General features: G+C 37.6%; 2 protein-coding genes across 8 annotated transcripts in view; both read left to right on the top strand.

The window, feature by feature from the left end:
- The window catches only part of glrba (glycine receptor, beta a), a 47,390-nt gene extending 45,966 nt beyond the window's left edge, over positions 1-1,424 (top strand). The window contains exon 11 of the mRNA XM_051703172.1: positions 369-1,424. Within this exon, the coding sequence (XP_051559132.1) occupies positions 369-665 (297 nt within the window). The 3' untranslated portion in view covers positions 666-1,424. The remainder of the gene's footprint in view (positions 1-368) is intronic.
- Positions 1,425-14,379: 12,955 nt separating this feature from the next.
- Positions 14,380-21,127, top strand: part of gria2a (glutamate receptor, ionotropic, AMPA 2a) — a 60,081-nt gene continuing 53,333 nt past the window's right edge. For 5 of the 7 annotated variants that reach the window (XR_007897752.1, XR_007897753.1, XM_051703171.1 and 2 more), the window contains exons 1-2: positions 14,380-14,671; positions 14,918-15,058. Coding sequence is in view for 5 of the 7 variants with exons in the window: in XM_051703171.1 (XP_051559131.1) it covers positions 14,599-14,671; positions 14,918-15,058 (214 nt within the window). In the remaining 2 variants the exon portion in view is untranslated. The remainder of the gene's footprint in view (positions 14,672-14,917; positions 15,059-21,127) is intronic. The other 2 variants (XM_051703166.1, XM_051703167.1) reach the window with 1 other exon arrangement.

Here is a 21,127-nt window from a genome sequence, read left to right on the forward strand (position 1 = left end):
TCAATTTCAGGGTACTTGAGCATTCAGAACCACCATGTCGATTCCCTGTGTGATCATGTTAGATTTGGTTTCAGTTCTATTACAGTTCTATAAACAAAATCAAGTAACTTACATTTTAGGCACAATATGATTAGTTACTTTGTCTAGTTCATACAAATATTAAAGCATCCCAGTGCATACTAAATACCAGCACTCTTGGAACGCTGCTTGTCCAATCATATTAGAAACAGACAGACAGACAGACAGACAGACAGATAGATAGATAGATAGATAGATAGATAGATAGATAGACTTTTTCTTTCATGTATTTGCTTATATATATGAGCGCGTGTGTGTGTTATCCTACCTGTGTGTTTATGTTTATCTAGGTTGTAGAAAACCGCTGCAAGAAGGTGTGCACTTCTAAATCTGATCTGCGCTCAAATGATTTCAGCATTGTCGGTTCTCTCCCACGTGATTTTGAACTCTCCAACTTCGATTGTTACGGCAAACCCATAGAGGTCACAAATTCTGCCGGAAAATCACAAAACAAGAACAACAAGAAGCCTGCCCCACCAAAACCTGTCATTCCATCTGCAGCTAAACGGGTTGATCTTTATGCTCGAGCTCTGTTTCCATTCACTTTTCTCTTCTTTAATGTCATTTACTGGTCTGTCTACCTGTGAACATGACAAAGTGTGTGTGTGTGTGTGTGTGTGTGTGTGTGTGTGTGTGTTAGCGTGCATGGATGTTGATGAGGGAGTAGACATAATGTGATCAAGCATGAACAAAGTCCTTTACATTGTCTGATGTCTGTTATTTTGATCGGATCAGTTAAATAGTCCCTGTCCTTTGCTACATTTATTTGTGTTTTTCTTTTCCTTTAAGTAGCTTTTTGAAACGTATAGCTTTAATACAAGCAAACTTTGACAGCATGACTTTACAGGCAATGTGTGTTCAGCCATCATGTTAGGCCCAGATAGATACCCACATCCATGCATAGATGTCTGTTGTTTATAATCTCAGGCAAAAATGTATAATGTACTTATGGAATTAAGGACTATATCAGATATGGACCTACACAGTTGTGTATTCAGAATGAATTTTTGTATAAGTATTACATATCAACAGGCCCAGGCCCACACAGAATCTGTGCCCTTAGAACTTTTCAGATTTCTGCTGTATTGGGAAACATCCCAAGCCCCTTGCGTGTTTGTTTATTAAAAATTTGGGCTTATATCATAATGCTTCCTGCTGCCAATAAAAGTGTATTAGTCTTATGAGCTCTATTTAACACATTTTACCATGTTTAAATCCATTTTAAACATGGTATTAAAAATCTCCCAAATCTGCACAGAAAATGTGAACAAAATGAGCCTGCATTTTAGTTTGTAATTAAATGGGATTTAACTGCTGTAATTGAGCCATACAATAAAGATCCTTCATCAGCTACATTCACTTGTCTCTATCAGTTTGGATTTTCAGATGCTTTCATTACTGTGCTTGCAAGACACTGTATTTATATTCCTCAAACATTCTGGTTAGGGGTATGTTCTAAACCCAAAATATTGAACTGTTACAATTAGTTTAGCCCAGACTGCTTACAGCCTCCATTCACAGCCTTTGTTTTGTAGATTATTTCAGCCTTAGATATTCTATCATTTTTGTATCTGCTTAATACTTTAAAGACATTTAAGATTGAAGTTTTAAAATATCCCATTGACTTACATTGCTAGAATGTTTAACATGCAAAATGTAACCAACAGCAATGACATTATTATAATATTTGCATGCTGATAATTGGTCTTTCCTTAGCATTATATAGCTAATCATTTATTGCTGCCTTAGCCCTGTTAATTCTTGTGTGCAGCCAACAGAAAACAAGATATGCTCAGTGTCATGACAATGCCTAAAATCTAAGCTTACTTACAATTTTAACACTATATATATATATATATATATATATATATATATATATATATATATATATATATATATATATATATATATATATATCTTTTTTCGTGTTTTTTTTTTTTTTTTTGCTTCCTTTCAAGAACTGGTATTTCCTATAAGAAATGCAAATCTAGTTGAAAACTTTAAGTTCAATGCCCTGAGTTAAATGCTATTCATATAAATTACAGGCCCACAGAGTCTTAACCCATCTACAGTCTTCATTACAGGTCAACGCTCTTAGTATTCCTGGTCAAATTTGACCGGATACAGTAAATATGTATTTATTTTTTTTAAAGAAATGTAATAAAACTAATTTCACTAAAGTAATTACACTAAACTTATGCATTTCTTTTGGAATTTTATGGTATTTAGACCTAATTTTTCTCTAAATGACTAAATTACAGCATTTATTTTCATATAAACACTTTTATATTACTTTCACTTAAATAAAAAAATACACTTCATTAAACTGAAAAAATAAATAAATCAGAAAATATCAAAATGTGTCATGCATTTGGAGCATCTGCTGCCATCTGCTGGAAATATATATATATATATATATATATATATATATATATATATATATATATATATATATATATATATATACTTTTACATGAAATTACAATTATAACCAGTAGATGGCTGCAGTGATCCACACATGCTGCCTGGTCACTGTTGACCAATGTTGTAACAAAGTTAATTTCTAGATATTAAATGATGAAATTGGATGTATATTTAGATATTATCAAAGACTATTATTTGTTAAATTTTAGCTTTTTTTCTTTTTTTTTATCTTTGCAGTCAAACTTGACCATGGTGTTACAAACAGAAGAGTAAGCATTTTGTTACAAACCATGTATTTTGCAGACATGACAATTCAATTAAAATTCAGTCAGTGAAGTAAATGAGGTGTAAAAATTAAAAGATAATGAACAGCAAGATAATGAACAGAAAGATAATGAACAGCATAATGAGCAATAAACACATTTTTCATAAAACAGTAATAAACAGTGAAGAAGAAAATCTTGTTTGTAGTAAAGAATTATAATAAATAATAAAGTCTTGAAAATCACTCATAAAATCTAGTGTGTGTGTGTGTGTGTGTGTGTGTGTGTGTGTGTGTGTGTGGGCAGGTTTAAGTGGTTTACGAGGACTTTTTTTTAGGTTACAAACTGGTAATTATAAGGGTATTATGCTACAAATGTTGGACATGGACATAAATGGACATTTCTTGTGTCCCCATAATTTAAATCACTTAAAAAAACATACTAAATGATGTTATATTGAAAATGTAAAAATGCAGAAAGTTTTTTGTGAGGGTTAGGTTAAGGGGTAGGGTTAGGGGATAGAATCTATAGTTCATACAGTATAAAAATCATTAAGTCTATGGAGAGTCCTCATAATGATAGCTGCACCAACGTGTGTGTGTGTGTGTGTGTGTCTGTGTGTGTGTGTGTGTGTGTGAAACAAATGTGTATTAAAGTCTAATTCTTTGTAACACTTTTTGATAAAACGTCCTAGATTCATAGAATCAATTCAGAATTTTTTTGTGTGTGAAAAGTCACCAAGCCTCCAATGAAGGAAACCATATATATATATATATATATATATATATATACACTATATTGCCAAAAGTATTCGCTCACCCATCCAAATAATTGAATTCAGGTGTTCCAATCACTTCCATGGCCACAGATGTATAAAATGAAGCACCTAGGCATGCAGACTGCTTCTACAAACATTTGTGAAAGAATGGGCCGCTCTCAGGAGCTCAGTGAATTCCAGCGTGGTACTGTGATAGGATGCCACCTGTGCAACAATTCCAGTCGTGAAATTTCCTCGCTACTAAATATTCCACAGTCAACTGTCAGTGGTATTATAACAAAGTGGAAGCGATTGGGAATGACAGCAACTCAGCCACGAAGTGGTAGGCCACGTAAAATGACAGAGCGGGGTCAGCGGATGCTGAGGCGCATAGTGTGCAGAGGTCGCCAACTTTCTGCAGAGTCAATCGCTACAGACCTCCAAAGTTCATGTGGCCTTCAGATTAGCTCAAGAACAGTGCGTAGAGAGCTTCATGGAATGGGTTTCCATGGCCGAGCAGCTGCATCCAAGCCATACATCACCAAGTGCAATGCAAAGCATCGGATGCAGTGGTGTAAAGCACGCCGCCACTGGACTCTAGAGCAGTGGAGACCTGTTCTCTGGAGTGACGAATCACGCTTCTCCATCTGGCAATCTGATGGACGAGTCTGGGTTTGGTGGTTGCCAGGAGAACGGTACTTGTGTGACTGCATTGTGCCAACTGTGAAGTTTGGTGGAGGGGGGATTATGGTGTGGGGTTGTTTTTCAGGAGCTGGGCTTGGCCCCTTAGTTCCAGTGAAAGGAACTCTGAATGCTTCAGCATACCAAGAGATTTTGGACAATTCCATGCTCCCAACTTTGTGGGAACAGTTTGGGGATGGCCCCTTCCTGTTCCAACATGACTGCGCACCAGTGCACAAAGCAAGGTCCATAAAGACATGGATGAGCGAGTTTGGTGTGGAAGAACTTGACTGGCCTGCACAGAGTCCTGACCTCAACCCGATAGAGCACCTTTGGGATGAATTAGAGCGAAGACTGCGAGCCAGGCCTTCTCGTCCAACATCAGTGTCTGACCTCACAGATGCGCTTCTGGAAGAATGGTCAAAAATTCCCATAAACACACTCCTAAACCTTGTGGAAAGCCTTCCCAGAAGAGTTGAAGCTGTTATAGCTGCAAAGGGTGGGCCGACGTCATATTAAACCCTATGGATTAAGAATGGGATGTCACTTAAGTTCATATGCGTCTAAAGGCAGATGAGCGAATACTTTTGGCAATATAGTGTATATATATATATATATATAATCGGCCATCTTTGACCAATTTGATTTTATATATATATATATATATATATATATATATATATATATATATATATATATATATATATATACAGTGGTGTGAAAAAGTGTTTGCCCCCTTCCTGATTTCTTATTTTTTTGCATGTTTGTCACGCTTAAATGTTTCAGATCATCAAACAAGTTTAAATATTAGTCAAAGATAACACAAGTAAACACAAAATGCAGTTTTTAAATGAAGGTTGTTATTATTAAGGGAAAACAAAATCCAAACCTACATGGCCCTGTGTGAAAAAGTGTTTTCCCCACCTGTTAAAACATAACTTAACTGTGGTTTATCACACCTGAGTTCAATTTCTCTAGCCACACCCAGGACTGATTACTGCCACACCTGTTCTCAATCAAGAAATCACTTAAATAGGACCTGCCTGACAAAGTGAAGTAGACCAAAAGATCTTCAAAAGCTAGACATCATGCCGAGATCCAAAGAAATTCAGGAACAAATGAGAAAGAAAGTAATTGAGATCTATCAGTCTGGAAAAGGTTATAAAGCCATTTCTAAAGCTTTGGGACTCCAGAGAACCACAGTGAGAGCTATTATCCACAAATGGCGAAAACATGGAACAGTGGTGAACCTTCCCAGGAGTGGCCGGCCGACCAAAATTACCCCAAGAGCGCAGCGACGACTCATCCAAGAGGTCACAAAAGACCCCACAACAACATCCAAAGAACTGCAGGCCTCACTTGCCTCAGTTAATGTCAGTGTTCATGACTCCACCATAAGAAAGAGACTGGGCAAAAATGGCCTGCATGGCAGAGTTCCAAGACGAAAACCACTGCTGAGCAAAAAGAACATTAAGGCTCATCTCATTTTTGCCAGAAAACATCTTGATGATCCCCAAGACTTTTGGGAAAATACTCTGTGGACTGACGAGACAAAAGTTGAACTTTTTGGAAGGTGTGTGTCCCATTACATCTGGCGTAAAAGTAACACCGCATTTCAGAAAAAGAACATCATACCAACAGTAAAATATGGTGGTGGTAGTGTGATGGTCTGGAGCTGTTTTGCTGCTTCAGGACCTGGAAGACTTGCAGTGATAAATGGAACCATGAATTCTGCTGTCTACCAAAAAATCCTGAAGGAGAATGTCCGGCCATCTGTTCGTGACCTCAAGCTGAAGCGAACTTGGGTTCTGCAGCAGGACGATGATCCAAAACACACCAGCAAGTCCACCTCTGAATGGCTGAAGAAAAACAAAATGAAGACTTTGGAGTGGCCTAGTCAAAGTCCTGACCTGAATCCTATTGAGATGCTGTGGCATGACCTTAAAAAGGCAGTTCATGCTCGAAAACCCTCCAGTGTGGCTGAATTACAACAATTCTGCAAAGATGAGTGGGTCAAAATTCCTCCACAGCGCTGTAAAAGACTCATTGCAAGTTATCACAAACGCTTGATTGCAGTTGTTGCTGCTAAGGGTGGCCCAACCAGTTATTAGGTTTAGGGGGCAAACACTTTTTCACACAGGGCCATGTAGGTTTGGATTTTGTTTTCCCTTAATAATAACAACCTTCATTTAAAAACTGCATTTTGTGTTTACTTGTGTTATCTTTGACTAATATTTAAACTTGTTTGATGATCTGAAACATTTAAGTGTGACAAACATGCAAAAAAAATAAGAAATCAGGAAGGGGGCAAACACTTTTTCACACCACTGTATATATATATATATATATATATATATATATATATATATATATATATATAAAAACGGGTTGATGACCGATTATATAGGGTTAAGCATGTACTGTCAACATGAAGAAACCTAGGAATTACTTTTCATACATGTGTACACATCCAATCTACTGAATACAACCAACCAACATGGAAATCCTAGTTTATGTTTTGGAGAAATGACTTGGAGGACAACAGATTTAGCCAATCAACTAAATGAAGTGTTGACATACTGTATGGAGAGACGCATTACATTCAGCATTACTTTTCAAAACATTACTTTCAGAATTATTTTCCCCAGACTCTATGTAGCTATTTGTTAAACTATTTAATCCTAAACTATTTAGAAGGACTACATAAAAGTTTTTTTTTTCTTTCTGTTTATTCACACATCCAATTTTAGTGATATGATTTTAGCATGTCATATAACCCTAGTAATTACATAGCCTGTCTGTTCTTGTGTAACACTTTTGGTTGTGCCAAATTCATTAGCATACTTGTGTGAAGTGAAGGATTTGAGCTCCTTGACTGTTTATACAATCTTCACTTTACAAAAGAATATGTCTGAGGGCTGAGTTTTACTGTTCCAAGATGTTTAAAGGGAATTAAGACTGTTACTTCTTTAAAAGTGATGAAGCCCATTCTCACATACACAAAAACTGGAAAAGTGTTAACTGAGTATCATCATTAATACATTTATTGTCTGAATAGATGGCCAAGTGATTTGATTAATCTAATGAGGGAAATCACTGCCTCAGCATAACTGCTGCTTTCTCCTCTCACTTATTTTCAAAAAATATTATTTCGTTTTTTAAAACATTTAGCACCTAATGTGTTGGAACAGTGAGAGCAAGCCACTAGACGACCCTGCACCATATGCATGTAGGGAATTGGCTTGACTGGGGATGATCTGAGGACATTTACTTCCACATAATATAACTTCCACAGAATTCACATACTACTTCTTGTGTAGAATCAAACTTTTGTTTCATATGATACATAAATCATGCACCCTGTAGCCTAAATGCGAGTTGTGAAATGAAAAGATTGGGTCATGTATTGCTGCAATGAATCAGTGGGCCAGTTTCTATTGCACTGCACTGCTCTCTATTGGTCATTCTGGGAACTACATTGGTTACTGAAGATATTCAAATTCAGAGTGACAATTTGCTCCCAGGTGTAAATAGCACCTGCCACACAGCACGGCTATTTGCACCCCAAAAGTCTAGTGACATTTTTTTTAGGACAAACTGTGTTGTAAATGTTGCTGCAGTGGCGTTGGGTTTAATGGCGGTGCGAATGTGCCTTTTCATGCGGACGACCTGGGTTCCATTCCTCCTTTGTCCCAATCTTTTCCCCATTTTGTTTTCTGTCTCTCCACTCTTAATATTTTCTATCATGCTAGTTATAATAATAAATAAAAATGAATATAAAGGTAATTTGACTGTTCTATAGGAATATTGTAATTACCATGTTTTTGGCAAAAACCATAGTTTTGATGTAATTACAAGAGTATGTCACTATACACTGTAAAATTTTTCTGATTCATGATTTCATTGCGTGCAATGACAAAAACGACATTGAGGTAGCTTGATCATACTTGTAGGTCTTGTAGATTTATAATGAGTATCCCTGAAATTATCACATGTACACACTGAAAAAAAGGAAAGCAGCTCTATTGAAAATGCTAAACCAGTACACTTAAAATCAACTTTATACATTAATGTTTGAGATGAAAATGAATTATATTGTGTAAAGTCCAAGTGATATTCAACACAGTCTTCAAAAGTGATAGGATCACATTGCTATGAAATGTTCAAATGGATTCAGACTTCTTACGGATGGTGTTCTGCTTCCTGTGGTGGGCTCCACACCGGGGCCGGGTCGAAGGGGCGGGCTGCGGTGGAGTCGGTGCAGTTACCACAGGGGGACGCCCTTGGCGACGAGCAGGCGGGATGTGGGATCTTGAGCCGCTCCGGGGCTGGATTTGCCGGATAGCCTCCATCTGCTGCTTCACTGTCGAGAACTGCTGGGCAAAGTCCTCGACGTGTCGCCAAAAAGGCCAACCTGGGATATAGGGGCAGCAAGGAACCGTGCCTTGTCGGCCTCACCCATCTCGACCAGGTTGAGCCAAAGGTGGCGCTCCTGGACCACTAAGGTGGACATCGCCCGCCCGAGAGACCGCGCCGTGACCTTCATCGCCCGGAGAGCGTGGTGGGTCGCCGAGCGCAGTCCCTGCATCAAATATGGTGCGGAACTACCCTCGTGCAGTTCTTTTAGTGCCTTGGCTTGGTGGACTGGCATGAGAGCCATGGTGTGCAGGGCAGAGGCGGCTTGTCCAGCAGCACTGTAGGCTTTGGCCGTCAGGGACAACATGAACCTACAGGCCTTGGATGGGAGCTTTGGGCGTCCGCGCCAGGTGGCTGTGCTCTGCGGGCATAGGTGCTAGCCGCACTGGCCTCATACCCGTGGGTAGAAGGACCGAGGCGGGGAGCCGCTGGGGTCGCGACCGCAACGTTGCCATGGTCATGTTCTCACAGTGAGTACATGAACCATCCATGAACGCTCTCTCCACATGGGTCGTGCCCAGACATGAAAGACAGCGATCGTGACTGTCTGAAGTTGAGAGGTAACGACCGCAACCAGGAATAACACACAAATGGTAAGGCATCTTTAAAAAGATGCATCTTTAAAAAGACGTTCCGTGTGTGCCGCTCTTTTAGAGAAATATACTCTTTTAGGAAAATATACTTTCTTTTTTCTGCCGAAGCGTCCAGGGGCGTTCTCTGCAGTGCACCAGTGCAGAGGAGGGAGAAGCCGCTGAAATGCGCCATCAGATCCAGCAGAGGTGAATGAACAGTCAGCTCAGTAAACATCGACTGTTTGGCTCCGAAGAGAAAATCTGAATGAGTGGTTGCATGCCAGCTCCTTTTATACCCGTATGTTCAGGGGAGTGGCATGCAAAAACCACTAACCAATTTTCATTGGCCTTTTATCAAAGACCAGAGGTGTCTCGGGCTCCCAAGAGTGACTACATCGACACAACGTCGAGTGAGTGACAGATAGGGAACCAATGTTAAACCAACAATTTTTTTTCAGTGCAGTATATTTGAATCAGAGGTCTTGTTTATTTTATTTTCATTCATTATTTTGTTCATTAACACTAGAATCCATATGCTACCTTACTCCCCTAAAATGCATATGTTTTTCAAGGAAAATTAACTGTCATCATTTTATTAATAATTTTCATATTTAAATGGTTGATGTATATTTTATTAAATTCTAAAGAGGCACACACATTGAAAATTAATTAGGACTTTTGGGTGACGGTGTAAAAAAGGCTGTATAACAGAAATATGGGCAATTTCATGTTTGGTGGTAACATGAAATGTTATCTAAAAATTGTTATTATTAGTATTTTTTCTTAATGTTCAAACACACATTGGTCCAGGAGCTATTGCCATTTGCCCTTTCTGTGGACTAGGCATCTGATCTCAGGTTGCTCGATGGTTACTGCAGAGGTGGAAAGTAACTAATTACAGCTACACTCATTATAGTACTTGAGTACTTTTTTCCAATTTCTCTCTTTTTTTTAAAGTATAAATAAATAATAGTACTTTTTTTTAACTTTATTTGAGTTGATTAAAAGTATTCAACTTCACTACAGTTTTTTTTCACCACAATTACAAAGTACAAAAAAAAATACATAATATTTCTGAATTTTTGGGAAGAAGAAAGTTATAAGCGCTAAATCTGTTTATAAACTAAGACGCACTGTGCGCGGCTCGACCCCACAGCATCACAGCATCTTGAGCACAGCAGCTTGCATAAACTGCCGCCAGTGTCCTCTCTTCTCTAGCTTCTCCAAGACTTTCTGCCTTGTCACTATATAAGAACTGTAATACTGTGATTTTCTGCATATTTCATTTTATTCTGGAAAGGAGCCATTCATTCAGGTAGGGAACCGTCTGAACACGTCAAACTTCACTTGTTTTTAAGGTAGGCAATGTTTTAACTGTGTCAAACATTAACACAATGTAGTTTGACATATATGTGTGGATATTTTGTTTACTTGCTACTATATGTCTAAAACAATCTTTTTATATACCTTAGAAAGATACAATGCCAGTCGTGTCAGAAATGAACAGGGACTCGGTGCAAAAATGCCACCGAAATTAACAAAAATATCCCCAAAATTCAAAATATTGTTCAATTAACAAACTGCTCAACTGTAACAGCTTTGTGGAACAGCCCCTGTTCTTAAAGAGACAGTGCCATTTTAATGTTTGTTATACATAATGTAAACAAATTATGCATACAAAAAAAAAAAAAAAAGAATGTAACAAAATATGTATTAAATGTGTAAACATGCATATATTTAAAGGGGCAATAATACATTCTGACATATTTTAACTTCATCAAACACTTTAAATATGAAGGATTTAACAAATAGACTCCTACAGCATGAACATATGGGTTTAGTGAAACTTGGCAAAAAGTTCAGGCAGTTCTGGCTCGCGCTGCTATATCTTTTCTGACTCATCTGAATGATGAGGTGCGTTCCATTCAGAAGTGATCATCCCTACACCCTATTTTCTTTAAAGACTTTACCCACCATTGTGAGAGCTTCGAAGGGCTGAAAGGTGTGGGGCTCAAAAATAGTGGTCATTTGGTCATTTTATTGTAAATTCTGTTTGCAATGACCCTACAGCTTGACTACCATTATTATTCTCCCATCAAAAAGTCCTGTGAAGGCATCATGTAAGTCCTTAGACTTACCCCTTAGAGTAGATTATATTAACAGAATTTTTAAATGATCTAAGAGTCTCTTTTTGAATGTTCATGATTTCAAAATTCTTCAGCAGTCAAAACTTACACACAAGCACTTTAATCTGTTTTAAGATGCTCGCTTTCTTTCTTTCTTTCTTTTATTCATTCATTCTTTCTTTCTTTCTCTTACTGTAAGCCCTGTAAACATTTCTAACTTCAAGCATTTAAAACTACTTTAAACTTTAGGTTTTGTAAAACCAACAATATAGTTTGTCTCGACAAACTTTACATTTCTAGGTCAGTACTTTTGTACCACACAAACTAAAATATCAATATCTTCTTTTTCCCAACCACCTAAGCCCAGTTATTTTTTTGTAATATTGGGGAGAAATGCAGTTATCAATAGTTTAATAAATGTTTTTGTTCGACAGCACTTTTCATACAAAGCATAAAGCTTAACCCTATAAAGCCTAAAGCATGAAATAATAGTCAGAAAATGTACATTTTTTAAAGAGTGGCTAAACAAATTAATTAGAAACAGGAAGGCAAAAGGGTCCTATAAGCGGGCTGGGGGCCCTCTTCGTCACAGGGCCCTATTGAGGGGGCCTTGTATAAGCTGACAGCTGTGGGGGCCACATAATCAAGCGTATATAAACATTTGTTTTCTTTGGCATTTAGAAGCAGCTAGTTTAGGACCTGTGAGGAGTCTGTTTCTCAAACTAGAGACTGTGATTTACTTGTCTTTTTGTTGTGCATCTGGTCATCCACTTCCCTCTCTATCCTAGTTAGAGATTTTTTTTTTTTTTCAAAATAGTAATGCATGGAATACCCTTCATCTCTCTAAAACAATAGACTTTAGGAGAAAATAGAATTTCAAAATTTGATTTGCAAGTGCAAATCAACTTGTAAGAACTCAGTACCTCAGCAAATGGGGGAAAACCCACTGAATTGTGATTTCCACATAGCTCAACCATTTTCAATTGTTCTAATAATAAGAATATTTTCTTGAGTACCAAATTAGCACTTTAGAATGCTTTTGTAAGGTATAGGTGACACAGTATATGTTTGCCATCATGGGTAAAGAAAAAAATTAAATAAATACCACTTAAAACAATTATATCAAACCGTAATAATAATTTGCCATTTTTGGAAGTATTTTTTTTTATCAATTTAATGCATCCTTGGTGAAAGGAAGCTTCCATTTCTTTCAAGAAAAAAAATGTCTTTGTGTTTTAAAAATGGAAGCTTATATATACTACTATATATAATATGATTTTCATAAAGTAACTTGTAACATAATTACTTGAGTAGTTTTTTGGCAAACTACTTATTTACTCTTACTTGAGTCATAATATTTCTCAGTACTTCTACTTGTACTCAAGTGAATAATTTCTTCAGTAGCAGTACTTTTACTTAAGTAAAAAAAATCAGTAATCTTTCTACCACTGGGGTACTGTCACTTTCTATAAAAGTATCGACTAAATGTCAACTTTGTACACTTGCATCCTACACATATATATGAACGTGAACATGGTATTTAACATATATTTAATAACATAACAATGTAATTACATATAATGAATATAACAAAATATATTATGAGAGTAATACCACTGTTAAATGCATTGAACACCATAGTAAACAAATATGGGACTTATAGGACCCATATTTGCCTTCTAGGGGTAGTGATGCAAATTCTCTAATGCAGTGGTTCCCAACTCTGTCCCTGGAGGCCCCCCAACACTTCACATTTTGTATATCTCCCTTTTCTGACACACCCAATTCAGGTTGTGGAGTCCCTACTAACAAGCTAATGAGTTGAATCAGGTGTGTTTGATTAAGGAGATATCCAAAATGTGTAGTGTTGGGGGGCCTCCAGGAACAGGGTTGGGAATCACTGCTCTAATGATTAAAAATATTTCACTATATGTTAAATAAGTCAGTTCACATGGTCAAAGACACCCTAATTGAGCAAAAGGCCTACCTGGAGTGGCAGATCAAAAGACCCCTTATATAAACGTTGCACGGACGTGCAATTTTTGACACACATATGCATTCTAGGGTTAAATCAATTGTTTTTCAATAACTGTCAATGAGCCCGTTTACATGCACACCAATACGCTGATTACTCTCTAAAATCAGCTTATTTCAAAAATCGGACAAGGCAAGAAACCGGGTAAGGTGTTTACATGGCACGTGAAATCGGCGTATTGGGCGTAAATCTACCCGTGTTTTTTGGGTTATTCTTAAGCCGTTTATGGCCTTTACGTCAATAAAGGAGCACGGTTTATTGCATTTACATGACCACACGCATTGTCGGCTTATTAAGCATAATTGGTGTAAGAACGTGCATGTAAATGTGCTCAATGAAGAGAATGGATAGTAGGCTATTTAGGCTAAAAAAGCCCCATTGTTGCAGGGGATAGAGGTCCTCTTGTATGAAGACCCACATTTGATTTAAAAGGCAACCGAAAAGACTGGTTGGCAGAGAAGGAAGATGCAGAATGCTTATACTGAAACAAATATGCAGATAGGTCCTATGCAAAGTTGGCCCAAATTTACTGCTCCAGTCACAATATTCGTCTGTGAAATATGGCTCTATTAACATTGTAGCTACAAAATACAGTTAATAAAAAGAGGAAAACCTTCCAGTTGTTGTAAAATACTTGCCAAATTAAGTGACACTTTTTGCTGAAGTGTTTATTTTATCTCAGCATAATGTTACTCAAAGAAATGTCTTGTTATACCAGAAGTATTTGCATATGGTGACAAATTGGGATTGCATTTGAATTGCTGGGGCACATCTGTTACACATTCATAACTATATAAAAAAATCATGCAGTATATCAGATTGCAGAATAAGATCCTCCAATAAATGGCAATCTTTATCGCTATGCCATTATCTAAATCGCCACGCAGCTGGGCTGATCAATTTACCATGTCCCTGTGCGGCCGCGCGCCTCCAATCTCCGTGCGTTAAAAACAAGGGCAGCTTCGGCTCCTCTCGGCTATTTCCGTCTTCATCAGTATTCTTACAGTGTCCGTTGAGTTGGAACGATTCTCAGGGACGGAGCCGCAAAGGAGGAGGGCAAGACTCCCGCATCATCGCGCGCGCTCTCCCTCTCATCACCTCCGCGGTACCGGAGCTGAATTAAAGAGACTACGTTTTTAACTGTGGTAAATTTTAACATGTGTCGACTCTATATGGTGTCCGCTGTTTTGTGAACAGTGCCCGTGTGGTGGATGTGGTTGCGTCACGCGTGCATAAGCAGAAGACGATGATTTTGTCGTGTTTTCTTTTCCCCGCGTTATGGGGACTGGCGCTCGGCGGTTCTCCAAGCGTCCAAATCGGTGAGCGCGCTCCACATGTCTACGCCTTAAATCACAGCCATTAATTTCTATTTAATACCTTTGACAACGTAAATTGTGAGCCAAGCGTCCTCTTTACTGTTGTACCATGTGAGATTTTGAAAATAAGGTTTAAAAATGTCGTCGTTCCATCATTGAAATGGGAGACGTCATTCTTAATTATTCTTTATTATTAACTGTTTTAACGTTTGTTTGTTTTTGTTTTTGTTTTTTTGTTTTTTTTCTCAGGTGGCCTGTTCCCGAGAGGAGCAGATCAAGAGTACAGCGCGTTTCGGATCGGAATGGTTCAGTTCGGCACGGCCGAATTCCGACTCACTCCTCACATTGATAATTTAGAGGTGGCCAACAGCTTCGCTATAACAAATTGCTGTAAGTCAAGATTGAGTTTTGTTCCCTTGCTACTTGCATTCAAGCATTTCTCACATTTTAAAATAGGCTATGGCACATGTGTGACCAGACGGCACATTTCCTCCCTGTTTTATTCATTCGTCCACCTCCAGTGATGCCCTGTTAAATTTTACAGGTTTGGAGTGTTATTCCCAGATGAGTTAACACAGGATAGCTATCGCCTACGTTCATTCACGCGTTCTATTATTAACGCTGGTGTGTTATTCATTCGTTTACGCAGTCCATTAAAGACCACTGTCTGGATGTTCTAAAGAAACTGAGTTGTAATACATTTATTTCTGGTTGCCTGGATGTAAACTGTAAGATGGTCGTTATATAAACTATTTATTTATTTATTTTTGGATTGTAATAATTGGCATTCGCGGTAGCAGCATGATGTTGGTTTCCACAGTAACGGAGGAGAAGAGGAGATGGCCCCGTTTAACCAGCAACTGCACCATTCGATGAAAAATGAATCAATCGAATAAAGTATTAAGTGTGATTTAACGGCCACATTTTTGCATTTGATCGGATATATATTATTCAAGGGTATGTGACAAACGATGCACGGGCGTAAAAATGGACCTCGCGTGCTTCCCTCCCCCACGCATCTGACATCTGAGACATGAAGAAAACTGAACGATGAAACGCTCTGTTCCAAATATGCGATTCATTATTAGTGCGTGTGCGTTTGAGAACATATAACGGGTTGTAAGAAAGGAATGTTGTCCACAATGCTGCACTGGAATCTAACAATGGATTTATTTATTTATTTATTTATGATTATTATTTTTTTGTATTTTTTTTTTTTGATGAATACTGTAAGATTGTATGGTTACATTAAGATACGTTTTGTCTTACACTGTAGCCTATAGTACAAGACCTGCTTTCTAAACAGAAATCTATACAAATGAAAATGACGATATTTACAATAGCAAGCTAACTTGTTTTTTCACTGAGGCCTCTCAAATGTCAGGCGCGCGCAGCTGAACGGTCCATGGAGACACTTGGCTTGGCCTCTTCGGTGTTGTTTCCACCCAATCTAATAAACTCAACGAGCTGTCTCTGGGTGGGCATGGCTCTTTTTAATGTAAAACACTGGCGAGCATCACTGCGACAAGTCTGAGTCACATCGGCTTCAACCGCCGCTGATTCATGCGAATGGCCTGCCCGCCCCCATGTCCCCTCCTCACGCACGCATACCGCTGCAACATGCACAGAGAATCTCAATGATACAATAGGCTACACGTGCATAATGTTTTGGAATCTGCTAGGATTTGAGATGGTATGAATGTTTACTGCTTTCATGGCCTGCAAAATCTAAATTCTTAGCACCTGAAAGATGAGTAGGCGGCATATAGGCCAAATATGTTGTCTTTATGAGAGGAAAGACAGTATCATTGAAAATATAGAGGCTGGTGTGTGAGACTTTGTGTGTACACTCCACAAGTGAGCAAACATGCTTAGGAATGCAGAACGTTGGATGTTTAATGCATACAAGAGATTGCCATTGCTGTCAGTTGTCAGCCAAGCACATCCACACACATGCAAGTATATGCATGTTAATGAACAGGCTCTTTTTTGATTGATGATGTAGTTATGGTAGGGAACACATTGCCAGAAATACTGGCCGCTATAGACACAATTAAGGTGTAACATACATTATTTGTTGTTTTGAGCCTTGAGGTGATTGAAGTGACTCAGTAGAAACACAGCCAAGTATATTGACACATTACAGATATGAGCCCTAGAATTTTGAAAGTTTCAGTATTGTTTTGTTGACAGTAGGGGTCTGATACAGTATGTTCAGACCCCCCAATACAAATAAATAAATAAAATAAAATTAATACACTGTAAAAAAAAAAAGAAAAGAAAAAAAAAATCCAACTTTGATTTTGTCAGATAAGCTCAATTTTAAAAGTTGATTGAACTATCTAATTTCGGAAAAAGTGAGTTCACTTAAAACAATCAATTTAGTCAACTTTTATGCCATTTAAGTCAGAGCAACTTACATTTTTAAACAGTGAGCACATACAATATCAAGTTTGGTGGTGAAGGTAGAACATTGAGGCTTTTGAGCATGGTCAGTTTGATCACTGACCCTCCAACACCCCACTATTTGAAACTTTGTGCACCTCTGTGAAATGGAAGTTTAAATGTTACTGTTGTAAGTCTATAAAGCCAGGCTCTACCATGGAAAATCAGGAAATATGTGGGAATTTAAATCGTATCGTATCTTTAATGATGTTTTCCATTTGTTAAAGTCACGGAAAAGTCTTGAAAATTCATGGGTCAAAATCTGGGGGAACCTTGTAAGGCCGTTCCGGACTGTACCGGCCTAATTTAACCCCTGAGTAGGTTATATTGAAACAGTGTGTAGTCTTTTATTCTCTTGCTGAAACAGTTAAATGACACATGTTAGTCCATTTTGTAACCTCACAGAATCACATTACTATACCTATATTCTTGCAAAATAATTTTTACTTGGCTTAGGGCTGGGCGATATGACTATATATATCGTGGCAAAGATATAAAGTGTCAATCGATAAGAGATTTTTCTGTATCAGGTATATATCCATATGTAAATATCCATGTGCACAGCTATACCTACTTGCATATTTAAAGGAGAGCTCAAAACGAGATCACTCGTTCAATCATTAACTAATCACTAATCAATCATTTTTGACCCAGGAAAAACACTGAAAAAACATCTCACAGAACGGGACGACTCCCAAACAAGTCAAGAAAATGAAGAGGAGCTTGTTATTAAAATAGGTGCGACATCTGTGGTGTAGGTTCACAAAAGCCAACATAGAGCAGAAAAATTTAATCTGCAAACTGTGTCGCACGATGATAATCACTTGTAATACAAGCAATTTGTTTTATTTTCTCAAATGAAACACACAAAATAATATTATGAAAGCCAAAAAAAAAAAAAAAAAATTAAAAAAATGTACTCTGCATTAATTCGGTCATAAGTTTTTATATTTTTAGTTAATATTTATTTTTTTGCAAGAAGTGTTTACATCATTTTGGATATTTTCTGCAAGAAGTGTTTATTTTTGTTGGATTTGTTTTATTTATGCATTATTTTCTTTGTTGCATTGCTTTGGGAAGATCTTGAATTTGAGGAATTATTTATAATAATGATAATATTGGTCAACAACATATCAGATTGAAATGTGGCATAATGTGAAATTTAGCATTATGGTAAGAATGATTTAAAACCATGTTGAGTGTGTGTTTTTTTTTTATTTTATTTTACTTGGACTATTGTCAAGTTCATAATGAAAAAAAGAAAATTATGTAAGAGGAAGCAGAGCATGTGAGCAGAGTGGAGATAATTTCACCTGAGCGGAGAGCACCTTTTTGAAGATTCCGCTCCGCTCGCTCAGGCCGCTCAGTGCCGCTCGCTCAACCCAGAATGCGCTTCGTGATATGCTGGTTTGGGAATCTGTGAAATAAGCAATAGGCCTGATGTTATGGAGCTCTAACATTGTTTTAGTGAATTTGCAAACCGTATAACCTAAATAAATGCAAAGTATAAATCAAAGCTAAGAACGAGGAAATCGAAAGGGAGTCATACGTGTCACATTGCCAGAAAGCAAGAGGATGTGCTATGCGATCATGGTAGCGCAGCAAAAGGTGAGCTAGTAGACTACACTACTATTCGATAATAAATTAATAGATAAGTAATGTATCTTGTTGTTTTTCCATTATGTCAGTGCAGCTGCCAGCTAGATGCAGGCCCGGTTCTGCGGGGTTGCGAAAGTTAGAACACCCTCAATTGAATATGTAAGCTTAATAATATTTACTAATATAATAATTATTATATAAATAACCACAGTCCTTTAGATTGCATATGATTCGTACATATACAATTGAAGGGAATATTAATAAAGCAACAACACTGAAAAAGAGAAAAACATTCACTGCTCTTTTCTGGATAACTTAGGCTATGTTCAGACTGCCACTAAAAATCAGATTTTTTGCATATCCAGATTGAATCCAGATGAGTTTTGATTGTCTGGACAGCAGAAAAACACATGAAATCTGATTTTTCCAAATCTGATTCAAACCACATCGGGAGGTGGTTTCAAATGCGATTTAAATCAGATTTTTTCAGATGCGTCTCAGTCCGGACGCTCTGGCTGCTCAAATCGCATTTCAAATGGTCTTTTGCGTCACTCTTAATGCGACACACAACGATGACGTCAAAAATCGGTGACTGCAGCATGGAACATCACAATATTTACCAGTCTCCTCCGTCGCTGAGTTTCTCTTGTGCGACGGAGGAGTTCTGCACCGCGACTGGACAGGGCGCTTATTTGGAGAGCGAGATGATGCACTTCCATTTTTTCCGCATCTATTTTGAAAGCATCGTCACGTGGGTACGCCTACGTCCTTACCAAAGCAACCCATGCAGATAGTTTGGTTATGTCTGAACGTGCAAATCTGATTTGATCACTTGCAATTAATAGTGCGGACAGTCTGCCTGAAAAGATCTGATTTGAGAAAAAATCCGATTTGCCTGCAGTCTGAACATAGCTTAATACACCCGTGGAGACAACGCAACTGAAAAACAATTCTGAATTTCACTTTTACCTGCAGTATTTTTCCTGGTACCAGTCCATGTTTTCATTATTGAAATAAACAACTCGAACTTTAAAGTTGAAAAGATTGTAGTTTTCTGGGTCGGTTGTGTCACTCGGGTCCAGTTTAAACTGAAAAGCGCAAATTTGCACGTATGCGAGTTTCCGTGCCAACGCACATATGTTTTATCACTTGTGGAGGCATGTTTGATGACTTGTTTAAAGTAAATAAAGGTAATTTAGAACTGACTTTTTTTTAAAGGTATTATTTGAAGATTGACATATGTGCTAACAGAGAAATATTTGACTGATTACAAATGAAAAGGAAGGTCTGTTTGACCCGATTATCTAACAGCAGTTGTAAACCAGTCCAAAATAAACAGCGAGATTTTACATACAAAAACACAACAATACAATCACATAATTTCAGATGTGTACATTACTAATCATTTGATAATTTAATAAATGTTGGCCTATAGTCTATATTTCACCCAGAGTGACACCTCAGCCCATGTGGTCAAAGGGGCAGTTGCTTGGGCCACTGTAGCTACCCCCTGTGTACGTGCTTGGAACCAAGAATACTACAGAGAAATTTAATGTCGGAGCGGGATTTGAGCGAACGCTTTTTTACCGGTGAGTGGAGCGTCCGCTTGGGCCGTGAGCGGCTGAGTGGAGTGCACACGCATGGAGCGGATTATTGAGTGGAGTGTCACACTGCTCTGCTTCGCTCACATGCTCAGAGAGGAAGTATTTAATTCACTGACTGGATTATCCAAAAATATGCCTATTTTATATTTTCATATTTTATTTTACAATATGTACATTTATTATATTAACCAATTTTTATTGATTTCCCCCTAAAAAATGTATATTGTGATATATATCATTATCATGATATATCAATTGCTCATATTGTGATGTAAGATTTTAGTCATATCGCCCACTTCCAACTTGATTTATTGTACTTAATGTGACATTTTCCGGGTGTAATGAACACTCTAGGTCCAACAAAAACAATGACTTTTATTCCCTTTCACAAAAATCTCGAGTAAAACGTCAGATTATCAGTTCATAAACACTTTGTCCTGTTTCTCACACAATGCTAAACACTTTTACTAAAGGGCAATTTTATGTATATTTTGACATTTGCCTTACTTACTTTGGTGGTACACCATACCGAAAATTCTGGACGCGCTGGTCCGAAAACCAAAACCAAAAACCGAAAATGATTTGTTTTAGATTAGATCTTGATTGGAATAATAAAATTCTCAATGTAATTATTAGGGATGCACCAAAACCACCTTTTCCATAATTACACATTTCATTCTAAAATAGAGTAGACAGAAAGTAATTACTTAAAAAATGTGTAGCCTATTAAGAAAACCTTTATGGTTAAACTTTTCGCACTTACTATCACAGCGATTTGATTACACTAGGCTGGGCTCAGAGGTGAATGATC

Source organism: Myxocyprinus asiaticus, chromosome 7, assembly GCF_019703515.2.
Source record: "Myxocyprinus asiaticus isolate MX2 ecotype Aquarium Trade chromosome 7, UBuf_Myxa_2, whole genome shotgun sequence".
Taxonomy (NCBI): Eukaryota; Metazoa; Chordata; class Actinopteri; order Cypriniformes; family Catostomidae; genus Myxocyprinus; species Myxocyprinus asiaticus.